We start from the raw sequence: 13375 nt of genomic DNA on the forward strand, positions 1-13375 counted from the left end.
GTCCAATAATCTTAACGTTCAGTCTCACTAGTCTAGTAATCAAAGAAATGCAAATTGAAATAAAAATGCAGCACCTTCTTGTTTTTGATCTGTTATATTGGCAAGATAGGAAACGATTATTCTCATTGCTGCTGAGGGTACAGTAAGGTGACTTTTTCATATAAACCATTTAGGGTAAATTGACACAGCCTTTTTGGGAAAAAAATTATGTATTGAGATTTTGGGGATGGAAATGCTATAAAATTTGGTTGTGATGATTGTTGTACAACTATAAATGTAATAAAATTCATTGAGTAATTTAAAAAATCCCCCCAAAATAAAAATAAAGTAAAATTTCTACAACCTTTGACTCAATAATTCCTCTTATGAGAGTTTATCCTAAGGAAGTAATCAATATTTTGTTTAAAGATTTATGTACTGGGATGTATGTTGATTTTAGTTAATTAATTTTGACATAATTGGAAATAATCTAGCCATTCTCATGTTGTGAGACATTTAAATATGGCCTATCCGTATGACAGAATAATATGCAGCCATTAAATCATACTTTTGAAAAAATTTTAAATTAATGAATTAAAGGGAAATCCAGGAAAAAGATCATGAAGAAAGCAAGATACTCAATTATATATTCATTACGACCCTGTCTTAGCATAAAATATATACATAGGTTTATGTAGAGAGATATAGCAGACTATTTAGGACTGGATGGTAATATTGTGGTTGCTTTTTATATCTTTGTAAATTTTGTATGTGCTCCACATTTAGTTTGTAATATTCGTAGAGCTTAATGTTCTTTAAGAAAAGATCTGGAACTTAGCAAATGCAGGCATCTCGTAACCCAGTGTTTGCTTTTCAGGTATTGGGGCACTGACTTTTGCTCTTCTGATGTCAGCAAGGATGGGTATTTTCCAAGAGACTCTCTACAGACAGTTCGGGAAGCACTCCAAGGAGGCTTTGTTTTATAACGTAAGTCATTTCTTGAACCCAGGGAAGATGAAAATGACTGAATTGGTGTTATCGTCATACGTTATTCCAGATATGATAGGCCGTCCTTCTGATGTAGTCACAGGATCAATTTATTAGCCAGTAAAATGGGACCCACGGACTTTGGCACTTTTAATAGGCTGCCCCCCTTCTCTACTACACGGGGTGAGCATCATCAGTCAGTGTGAACAGAACGTGTCTGCCAACTAGGAGAGAGCCCCAAGGGCCAAGAAACCCAGTGCTCTTCGGAGGAAAGCAGGTTAAAAGCAATATGGGAACCTGGAAGGGGAATAGAACTTCCAGAAACCACATGCCAAGGAGAATATGTGCAGGGAAGCATTTGGGAGAGTTGGAGAGAGAGGGGCCTGAGGAGAAGTCCCTCAGAGGGGCTTTGTTCCCTTGATGGAGTTTAATTAGCTAATTATATACACTTAGGCTTCTTGTTTGAAACTGCTGATCTGAGCCACCTCCTGTAACTTTCCTCTTTCTCCTCCCTCTTTCCTCTGGAGCTCAGGCCCAAGTCCCTCCCCTCTGTGTCACATGGATAGAGCTGCCTCCACCTTCAGTAACCGCAGGGATCCCTTCCCTTTTTGTGTGGAAGTTGCTTACAAGCAATTTGAGACATTTAATTGGAGCTAGAGTGTATGGCCGGGGAATTTAAAGAATAAAAGTATTCTGTTGGGCTCTCGTAGCACAGTACTTGGCACCTGATTAACTGCTTGGTTAATGTTTACTGTAGGGATTCCTTCTTCTCTTGGTGGTGGTGGTGGGGGGTGGTTGTCAGACGCCTTCATCTTTGCTTACTTATTGTTTCCCCTTCCTTGTCAATCTCTCTTTATTATTGTCCTCCTATCTCTTTTTCCCACTAGTTTCCTCAACTCTAAAATCTGCTTTCACATTTCATCTAGCTTTTAAATCCCTTATATTTGCTTAAGCAGTCTCCAAAATGGTAAAATGTAGCAAATCCTTTGGGCAGAATGTATTTCAATTTCCATTCCCTTTTTATTGAGGAAAGGATCCTGGCTCTATTTTGTTTGTTTGTTTTGTATGTAGTGACCATCAGATTCCATAGGGCCAGAACCCTAATTTGGGGGTTGAGAGGATGCTGTACAATGTCAAGGGGTCAGAAGGCCTGGATGCATTTAACTTAATAAGTCTGACGTGGTTTTCTTGATACTGCTTGTTAAATAGCTTGTAAAACTTTCAGTCATTGTAAAGGTACTCTAATTATTCTGTAATGCTTTTGCCTTTAAATTTACATGAAATGTTTCTTCCCTAGCATGCCCTTCCACTTCCTGGTTTCATCTTCTTGGCTTCTGATATTTATGACCATGCAGTTCTATTCAATAAATCTGGTGAGTTTGGGATTATCCAGTGGAATTACTTGACAGTTTTGGAAGCAGTGTGTCTCAGTTTTACTCTTGGCTTGACCACTTCTTTTTTCATGATCGTATCCAAATCATCCCCTGAAACCATCCCCATTCCACCTTCCAGAAATATAGTACCATTGATTGGTAATTGCTGCCGCAAAAGCTTTTACAGGCACTTCTCAGTTATTCGCAAATGAAGACAGATGGTGTCTTCAAATTTTTGATTTTGCTTTGGAATATGTGTGTGTACATTTGAATGTGGAATGTTTGATAATCCTGAAAATGCAGATAAACAGTAATAACTCTGCAGAGACTGGAGCCATGAGAATTTTGGCAATAGTGCAGGCTCTCTCAACTCCTGTTCATCCTTCTCGGCTGGGAAAGGCAGATCTGCTCCCAGATCCAGGCTGAGCTACCCCCATGCAAGGAGGAGCAAAAATGATACAGGTCTTTTTCCTAGTTACAGAGTAGATAGCAGGAATAAGCAAAATGAGTTTAAATGTCTGTGGTATAAGTTAGCTATTACTTTTTTTAAATTTTTTTATTACTCAAATGAATTTATCACATCTGTAGTTGTATAATGATCATAACAATCTGATTTCACAGGATTTCCACCCCACAGCCCAAGCACATCCCCCCACCCCCCAGCTATTACTTTTTAAAGTGGCTATTTAACAAATTATCTATTAATTGCTAGTTAAATTGAAATAAAAAAAGAATTATTGATACAGTCCGATGGTGTACTAAAAGACATAGCGTGTCATACATACAAATAAATACACAAGGAACAAATAAACATTTTTTTAAATTAAGGCTTTATGTTGCTTAGACCTAAAATGGTAAGTGTATTTTGTAGAATGACAGTAGTTTCTCAGTAAACATTTGTTTGCTATCTGGTCATGAGTTACGAAGTTGTGACTGTTCTCTGAGTTTGCAAAGTTGCCCCTTCCATTTTGCCTGCCAAAAAGTGTGTGGGGAAGGTCATGTGTAAGAAAGTTTTTAAGGCTCTGAATTACTCAGTCATTTCTGACGTGTTTTAATTGAGATATAATTGACGTATAGCTGATTTGTGACACAGTGGTTTTTCAGGTCTGCTAGAGTCCCCATAGAGCAAAGGGCTTTGAAATAAACGCATTATCAAGTTCCTTGGGATTGATCATTTAGTTACCAAAATTCGCCTTCTGAAAATCACAGGGAAGGGTATTTATATAAATTATTTTTTAGAATCTGCCTTCAACTTCTTTAGAATTGTCCCTGTTAAGTCTGTGTGTTTTTGTTGGTGTTGCTTGTCCTGGATTGTGCCTCAGGCGGACCTGTTAGCCTTTAATTTTCTAAGAGAACTAAACGTCCGTCTGAGTACTTTAAGCCCTGTTGATTGTCTTTCCCCAGCAGAGTGGGAAATACAGTGGATCTCGGAAGTTACTGAATCACAATAACATTCGTTAACTTTCTTTTCAAGTCAGTACTTGCTGCGTGTTTCCAAGACAATAGAATACCACTAATCCAGATATATAATTAGAACAAATTATCTTTTATTTATATATATGACCTTTTTTGCTGAAGAAAATTAATATTCATTTACTAACCAGATCTCAACATCACTTTGTTAGACTTCCTTCAGTTATGCTGTATAATCAACCCCCCCCAAACAGTTTAACAGAATGAAAAAAATCTAACCCTTCAAGGATTACTATGCCCTTGTTCTTTTTTATCTCAGATATTTTATTTCTTCCCCAAAATTTACCGTGCAAGCCTCATTATATAAAACTAATGTAGAGTGTATTTAAAGGAAGAAGGTTTAAAGTTCCATGACCCTCCACACGAGCTAATAGCATTTGACCAGTTTCCTTCCTGACACTATTTATATCTGTTTTCACATAGTTGTAATCCTTGTATAATTTTATATTTCCTTTTCACTTTCTTTGAGTTTTTATGTGAGTATATATAATGTTTATGGGTGTTGTTTGTTTTTCTTGAGAAGCTTTCTAATGGACAGGCTGTTCTGTGTATTTTAATTTTAATTTAATTTAATTTAATTTATTTTTTTTCTTTTTCAGGGCTGCACCTGCAGCATATGGAGGTTCCCAGGCTAGGGGTCCAATCGGAGCTGTGGCTGCCAGCCTCTGCCACAGCCACAGCAATGTGGTATCTGAGCTTCGTCTGCGACCTTACACCATCGCTCATGGCAACACCGGATCTTTGACCCACTGAGCAAGGCCGGGGATTGAACCCACGTCCTCATGGATGCCAGTCGGGTTCCTTAACCACTGAGCCATGACGGGGACCCCTCTTTATGATTTTTTAATCAAACATATAACACTTCATCTAGTTATACATAGTCCTTGTTCTATCATCGATCATTTAGATTGATTCAGTTTTTCCTTATTACAAACACGACTGCATTGTGTATAGACCTTTTTTCTTCTTGTGAATTAACTAGGATAAATTCCTAAGAGCGAGTATCAATACTTTTATGGCCCCTTAATACATACTGAGAAATTGATTTTTTAAAAAACAGCACCAATTTATACCCACTGAATGGCTGCCAGTTCCATTACCACCTTGCCAGATGAAGGTATTATTTATAAATGTTTAAGTGCTAATTTAATAGATGTAGAATGGTATAGCCTTGTATAATTTAGAATTCTTGGCTTCCTAGCAGGATTGAACCTATTTCCAAATAGCATTTAGTTCTGGGTTGTCTCTCTCATCTTGTGTTAGCTGTCGATTAAGACCACCAAAAACATCATTTTTTGTTGTTGCCTTTTTAGGGCCGCACCTGTGGCATATGGAGGTTCCCAGGCTAGGGGATCTAATCAGAGCAACAGCTACCGGCCTACACCACAGCTGGAGCCGAGCTGTGTCTGCGACCTGCACTGCAGCTCATGGCATCACCGGATCTTTGACCCATTGAGCGAGCCAGGGATTGAACTCGCAACCTCATGGTTCCTCGTCGGATTCGTTTCCATTACGCCATGATGTGAACTCCAAGACCATATTAATTTGAACATCTCTGTGTTTCACAGTCTTTCTTTGTAAAACGGGGTCCCCTTCAGGCAAATGGCAAAGAGTTTATTTTAGACTTAAGTTATAATTTGTATGAAGAAACCAATGTGATGACCCTCGAGGCCGAGAATAGCTTAGAATCAAGGCAGGTAAATCTGTTTGCAAGAGAAACAGCGTTGCTGTCTCTGTTGCGTTCACCTGTATTACTTTGTTGAAGAAGATGAAAACCTAAGCACCCGAAGTGACAGGACTGTCTCCGCTCTTATCTTCACAGAATTATACCAGGTTCCAGTCGTCGGTGTGACGGTGCCCATCATGTGGTTCTACCTCCTCATGAATGTCATCACCCAGTATCCTTTGCACTCCTCCGCCAGTGTTATTTTGGCACAGGAACATTTATTTTTTTCTTCTAAGGTGCAGGGACACGAGTTTTGGTCCCGCCCTGATCTTTTCTGCAGTAAGCAGGAGACAGGCCCATCCACTGAGCTCCTTCGTGGGGCCCAGGGTCAGTAAGTCAGAGGGCGCCAAGCAGGGGAAGCTCGGGGTGGAGGTGTAGAAATGAATGGGTAATTAAGAATTAGCATGGCGCCACTGCTGATTGCTCCCTGGTGTTCGTTGTCCACTGTCCTAGGATATTTACACGTTGCCACAAAATTCAGGCAACTTCACCTCATTAAAACCTCATTTTTTACAGTGATTCTTTTGATTCACTCTAGGGCCATTCTAAAAATCCTTGAGTCTTTGAAACAGTGGAGCAGGTTGAGATTGACCTCGTTCCTCTGAAGGCACCTCATGGGTTTGCGCATCCTTTTTGGAGGAAGCGGTAGAAGGGCTGGGGACCAGGTCAAGTCAAGGGAGGCGTGATCGCCTTTACTGAGAGGAGTGCCCTCCGGCCTCACTAGGGAGGTGACCGTCACCGTAAACAGAACAAGAAGAATAGGAGGTTTTCAGCCGGTGTCACATGGTAGGGTCCCTCAGTGGAGCCGCGGGACAGGGATTCTCAGGCCCTTCTCCCAAAGAAGAGCTTCAGAGCAGCTGTAGGACCGCATGTGTTCTGGTTCCCGGACCGTGAACACTGAAACCAAGAACCTTGCCAGGAGGTTCTCCCGCTGATCTCCGGGTGGCCGAAGGAAAACCCCTTAACCCGGCCGCTCCAGGTACGTGTGCATCCGCGGGGTCTTCACGCTCACCACCGAGTGCACCTCCCTCACCGTCACCCTGGTGGTGACGCTGCGCAAGTTCGTGAGCCTCATCTTTTCCATCCTGTACTTCCGGAACCCCTTCACGCTCTGGCACTGGCTGGGCACCGTCTTCGTCTTCCTTGGGACCCTCATGTACACAGAGGTGTGGAGCAACCTGGGCCCCCCCAAAGGCCAGCCTCCGAAGGAGGACAAGAGGAACTGAGGCCCGCCCGGAGGAGAGACCGAGGCGGCGCGGGCCGGGCCGGCCGCCGGTCCCCTTGCCGAGCGCGGAGTCGCCGCCCGCGGAGCCGCGTCCTCGGAGGGAGGGACGCGGCGGCTGCCCGGCCGCTGCGCAGACCAGCACGTGCGGCCTCTGCGAGGAGCCTCTCCACCCCTCCACGGGAAAAACAGCAGTTCTGTTTGTTATTTCCGTTTTGTTTACCAGAATATTCAGCACTGTATTTATGAAGTCTGACGCCCCAGAGCGACTGGTTTTACATCTATGGTCTTGGACAAGATTGTCCCTTTTGCTGCCGTTCTGATGATTCTCTGCCATAGCAGTCATTTTCCTCCTGGGGGCCTCATCCCCTTGTTCTGTCACCCTCGGTCTGTCACCCTCAGCAGCACTCGTCAGTCAGGTGCTCCAGGCACCAGCGTCAGGAGCAGCTGAGTGGCCGGGTGAACTGAGACGCCGGTGATCCCAGGGCCGGGTCCTCTCTGGATGTCGGGAAAGAGGCAGGGTACCTGTGAGCCTTGCTGATGCTGGAGCAGGACTGCTGGGATCTTTCCCCACATTTTGCCTTTTTTGCTTTTTCTATGTACAAGTCCTGTGCTTTCACAACTTTTGCTGTCTGTGCGTAGAACAACCCGGAAGCATCTCTTTGTGGCACAACGTCAATAAGAAAGAAAGGTTGTGTATGAATGGATAGAGACATTTTCTCGGTCTTCTCTCAGTGCTCTCAGTCATTTGCCTAGAGCTGCGATGGGGATGCCAGGATGGCCCAGGAGAAGCTGGCCTGGGGGAACCCAGAGAGCCTAACCAGTATATCCAGTGGGTGTGGTGTGTCAGGCCAAATCACAACTGAAATGAAGTTTACCTTTGATTTATAGGGCCTCCTAATGTTTTTTTGTGAGTGTGTGTGTTTTTTGTCTTTTTGCCTTTTCTAGGGCTGCACCCGTGGCATACGGAGGTTCCCAGGCTAAGGATCTAATCTGAGCTGTAGCTGCCAAGCGTACGCCTGAGCCACAGCAATGCGGGATCCGAGCCGTGTCTGTGACCTACACCACAGCTCACGGCAACGCGGGATCCTTAACGCACTGAGCAAGGCCAGGGATCAAACCTGCAACCTCATGGTTCCTAGTCAGATTCATGAACCACTGAGCCACAACGGGAACTCCAAGGCCTCCTAATGTTCTTGACGGGTATTGGAGGAGCCATGTGTTCTATTCTCTGTAGAAACGTGCCCCCCTTTTGCTAATCGTTTCAAAGGTCTGGTTTTCCCCCCATGGGATAACTTTAGGAAAGACAAACAGTGTTAGGTGTGTGTGTGTAGATGTGTGTGTTCTCCCATAGCTTGTGCTCACTCGGGAGGAGAGAAGAGCATGAAGTCGGTGTTTCTGTTTCCTCATCCTTCACTCAGCGTGGACCTGCACTGCCTCACCCAGGTACTTGCCCTGGAGGCCGTCAGACTTAGCAGCCCATGTCTTTTTGCACAGGCAGAGGCCTCTCCTTTTGCGCTGGGTACAGATCATGTTTTTTTTTTTTTTTTTTTTTTTTTCCTATCGTAGACCCACTGAGCAAGGGCAGGGACCGAACCCGCAACCTCATGGTTCCTAGTCGGATTCGTCAACCACTGCGCCACGACGGGAACTCCCCAGATCATGTTCTTAAATCAACAGGTGGCTCTCTGAGGGGGTCTGAGATAACTGTCCTAGAACCACCGGGGTGCTTTAGGGAAATCACTTCAGCTGCCTCCGGCTTTCTGATACAGAAAACGTGGATAATGTTACTCTGCCCAGGTCACTGGATTTTCAGATGGGTTCGCTCTGGGCATTGCCAGCTGTCCAGGGCCAGTGACGGTCTGTACTTTAAGATGCTGAATTAGGTGTGAACCTGTTCATGGACTCAAAAGGTAGTTTCTTTGAACCATGTAGAGTTCTTCAGGTTGAAAGTGCTCTACATATGTGTTAAATTTCCTCTTAAAATCGAGGACAACAAAAACTACTTTTTTGTTTTGTTTTTTTGTTAATTTTAGGGCCACACCTGCGGCATATGGAAGTTCCCAGTCTAGGGCTTCAGTCGGAGCTGTAGCTGCCAGTCTATGCCACAGCCACAGCCACGCCAGATCCAAGCCACGTCTGCGACCTACACCACAGCTCATGGCAACACCGGATCCATAACCCACTGAGCGAGGCCAGGGGTTAAACCTGTGTCCTCATGGTTACTTAGATTCATTTCCACTGAGCCACAATGGGAACTCCTTAAACTACTTTTCTTACTTCTAATAGAAGAACCTATCTCGAGGGGCTATTTGATTGGTACATATCTGGAGTCTTGAGAGGACAACTCTTAAAAGGATAGAGCTGTAGATGACATAGTGTCACCCTTTGTATGTGGATGGGAAATATTACAGTCTTCAATCAACCTGAAACAGTGTTGATGTACACAGACGGCATTTAACTGGGTCCATTAGGTTTTAGAGGGTGTGTTCCTCTCAGTCTTAAAAACAGCAAGATGTGTATGGACAGATGAGGGCTCATACAGCGAAATGTGTGCAGGTAAGAACAGAATGCCCGAAATGCCCCGGGAACCGTTTTTTTCTCTCTAGCCATTGGATATGAGGAAATACACTAACAGACACTAGTTAATACTTATTTACAACAATTTGTTCCCCTTGGAGAACTCATTTTTCAATCCAGGTTGAACTTGATTTCAATCCCTGTTAAAAGGGCAAATAACCCCGTTTGTAGAGGATCAGACTCATTCCTAACTGGAAATGTCTGTTAAACGCCTCCCTGCTCTCTGTGTTGAGACCATATAATTTTGTGCCCCAGAGATAAGAGGGGTAGTTTGTTTACAAAAGAGATTAGTGTTTAGGACATCCAGACTCTAGCCTTAGAGCAGAGATCAAATAGCAGATTAGACTAGCCAGAAAGTATAGTTTGTGTGTGTGTGTGTGCACCTGCCGTGCATGCATGTACCCACGTGCCGCGCACATGAGCGCCCACTGCACAGCTTGCCTGGTGTCGTAGATGAGCTAACAGGAGGGATGCTTGAATTATTTAATGTCTACATATCCTTTACCACAGTTCTATCATCACATTATAAATGCTTTTTCATTTTTTATTAGTAATTTATTTTTGAAACTTTATCTTTTTCACCCAACTTAAACCACCATTTAATGCATTTGATAAGTTTCTATCAAGTTCTAAAGACACAATCCAAGTAGTTTCTTCCGTCTTCCTGCCAGTTATCCACAATGACCATGGTACTTTAATTCGGTCATTGCATCACAATGAAAGCGGAATTGATCTGTGCCACCTGCACCAAACCATTCTTCTGGAAAGGTCACCTGACATTTTTTTTTTTTTTCTTTTGTCTTTTTGCTATTTCTTGGGCCACTCCGGAGGCATATGGAGGTTCCCAGGCTAGGGGTTGAATCGGAGCTGTAGTCTCCGCCTACGCCAGAGCCACAGCAACGCGGGATCCGAGCCGCGTCTGCAACCTACACCACAGCTCACGGCAACGCTGGATCGTTAACCCACTGAGCAAGCCCAGGGACCGAACCCGCAACCTCATGGTTCCTAGTCAGATTCGTTAACCACTGCGCCACTACGGGAACTCCCACCTGACATTTTTTAAGGATTCCAATAAATATCTAGTAGTCATTCCCTAAACACCTTTCCTCCCTTTTGCTTTTTTGTTTGTTTGTTTCACTTCCTAATCCCCACCTCCACTTTCTTCAGCAGCCTCTGTTCACTTGCACGGTTTTCTGCTGAGCAGCACTGATAATCTTGTGTCTGTTTATGCCTCTATTCTTTGGGGCCTCTAAGTGTTTTTGTGGATTTTTACAGGGTCTCTCTGTATAAATCGAGCATGTCTTTTGTTAAACATTGTTACAAGCGGTGATCGTAGGAGTGTGTGTCTAAAAGGATGAGGGTATCTGGCAGAGTATGTGATGTGTGTGTAGATGAATATGAAAGTGAAGGGTTAATGTGAAAATGTTTATATATGTCCAGTTACGGTTCACAGTGGGGCTGAGAATCCTTACTATGTTCCTGTCTGTGTTTGGAAAGTGGTAGTTTTCATAATGTGCTCTTTTTACCCTACCTCTGGCTGACTTCACTCGCAGTGCCAAATGCCTGTGGTGAGGGGAGGTGGAAAACATTCATTAGGTCCAGAGTCCTTGTAAACCAGTGAATTAGCCCCGGGCTGGTGGACATGCTCATGGGTGGACCAGCCAGCATCTTAGACAATGTAGCAAAGACCTGGGCATCTCCACAGAGGCGTATTGGAGGAATCACATCATGGAGAGCGGAAATCAAGATCTTGTGTGGGTTGTAGTTTGTTTCTCTTGGGCTGGCAGTAAGTAGAATTATGAGTAATTCTGCCCTTATTACATAAACAAAGCACATGGGTCTCAATGGCCTTATCCTGAAAAATGTGCATGGAACTAACCTGTGGCCACTTGTTCTCAGATTGGAAGAACTGTCAGTGTAGATAAAATCCATTATTTATTACTGATTGGCATGACATTTGAAAATAAGCCTACACAGTATTTATCAGTAAAAGAACTAGTCATGAGCATCGGAATATGTTCAGCACGTACCAGGCTGGGGTGGGAGACTCTGTAATGTGCTTTCTGTAGCAGCTTCCTCAGAGCGGACACTGCAGACAAGGAAGGGACCAGGGATCACGGCTCACTCGGTTCTATAATTCCAGCCCCAGCATAGGGTCTGACTTGTGTCCCATGATTAAATGAATCCTTGCCAAGATCTCTTATTCCCTCAGGTTGTTGAGAAACCTTCTAATTGTTCCTGATACCTCTTCCCACTCTTCATCAGCTAGTTAGCAAGAAGGCAAATGAGATGAAACATTTCTAAGACTCTAAGCAGAAGAGGAATGGAGGATACACACCAGGGGTGCCAGGAGGCAGCTCTTTGCTCTCTACTTGCCTGATGGGAGGAGGGCAGGGCATTATATATTTAGCAGCTTGCATCATTTGATGCTCAGTGCAAGGAGGTGCCCTCAGGGTACCATTAAAGATGCTTAAAAGTTTTTGGAGTAGGCTGCCTGGGCTGACCTTACATCTCCAAAGCTGGCGTAGTTGGTTTGCACTGGAGTTCATTGTCTTTTTGTCTCCTCAGTGTCTTACTGAGAGACTCCTCTGAGCTTTACCTACTTAAGTCAGTAAGCATCCTACCAAATTCCCTCAATTTCAGTCAAGTAAGACAAGCTGCAGGGGTACCAGACGTAAGTGGGGGAGGGGGGAGCTTGGTCTACGTTTAGAAGAAATAAAACCTATACTTTTTAAAGGAAAAAGTTGTAAGAATTCCTTGGCACATTGAATTATTTATAGCTTTTGAGATGTAAAGTAGACTCCTGTGAACCCACAAGAGAAGCAGTAGTTATTCGCCGGTGCAATAAAAATGTCTCTGTGTGTCACTCGCAATCACAAGTCATTTCTGTGCGAGTTGCGTTCATTCCAGAAAATGGCATCATCCTCCGCAGAAGAAGAGGGTGATTTTTAAAGTGGGATTTGTTAACAGATGATGTGGTGTGGGCTGGGGAGGGGTGATGGGGATTTGATTTGTCCAGCCTCTTGACCGCTTCCTTCAGTACCTCGATTTAAGAACAAAGATCGGAGGAGGAGGGGACTAGACAGCAGTAGAGTATGTAGAACAGCGAAAAGCCATCACTGAGTATTCAGATTTTGAGCTGTGTAAATATCAAATGTCAGCTTCCAGCCTTGTGAGTTGTTTGAGCAGAGAGTTAAGGAGGAAAGGGAGATGATTTTGTGAATAAAATATTTTGCCAAACAAATTGAGGGAGTCTTTTTGATGTGATTTCTTATAACGAGCAGTTTTCTGTCTTCTGAAACAACTCATCAGACACCTGGTTTTTATCTTGAATTGCACAAGCATTGTTTCTTAATAAAAGTGATAGATTTCTTGCAGGTGTTTCCAATCACCATTACCTTTCAAGGGCTTGTGTGCAGTTTCAAAAGCTCTCCAATTTTTGCCTTCTATAGTGGTGGAACATTTTACTACAAACAATTGTAAGCAACCTGTCTTCTAATGCCTGGCACCTGGATCAATCATAAACCACTTCTCAGGCCACAGGTAAGTTTCTACTTCAGAATTTTGAGGATCGACCTACTTTGGCTGGTTTTAGAGGTTCGTGGCAGTAAGTTCTATAGCACCTTTTTCAACCTCTTTGCCTGGATAGAAATGCATTGATTTTTGTGATGTTGAAACAGCAACCTTGCTTTATCATCTGTCTGTTGCCTTTAACTGAATCTTAATGAGAAAGCAAATTTGAAGGCAGTTTACCACACCTAATTTTTTTTTTTTATTGTGGTATAGTTGATTTACAATATCAGTTTCAGGTGTATAACAGTGATTCAGAAGTATTATAAATTATACTCCATTTGTAGTTTGGTTTTTTTTTTTTTTTTTTTGTCTTTTTTGCCTTTTTTTTCTAGGGCCGCTCCCACCGCATATGGAGGTTCCCAGGCTAGGGGTCTAATCAGAGCTGCAGCCACTGGCCTATCCCAGAGCCACAGCAACGCGGGATCCGAGCCACGTCTGTGACCTACACCACAGCTCACGGCA

At 43.5% G+C, this 13375-nt stretch overlaps 1 protein-coding gene across 1 annotated transcript in view; it reads left to right on the top strand.

Moving 5' to 3' along the window:
* SLC35B4 (solute carrier family 35 member B4) overlaps positions 1-12584 on the top strand; it is a 36085-nt gene extending 23501 nt beyond the window's left edge. The window contains exons 7-10 of the mRNA XM_013985613.2: positions 857-966; positions 2264-2339; positions 5635-5710; positions 6518-12584. Of these exons, the coding sequence (XP_013841067.1) occupies positions 857-966; positions 2264-2339; positions 5635-5710; positions 6518-6764 (509 nt within the window). The 3' untranslated portion in view covers positions 6765-12584. The remainder of the gene's footprint in view (positions 1-856; positions 967-2263; positions 2340-5634; positions 5711-6517) is intronic.

The sequence above is a fragment of the Sus scrofa genome, chromosome 18 (genome assembly GCF_000003025.6).
Source record: "Sus scrofa isolate TJ Tabasco breed Duroc chromosome 18, Sscrofa11.1, whole genome shotgun sequence".
NCBI lineage: Eukaryota > Metazoa > Chordata > Mammalia > Artiodactyla > Suidae > Sus > Sus scrofa.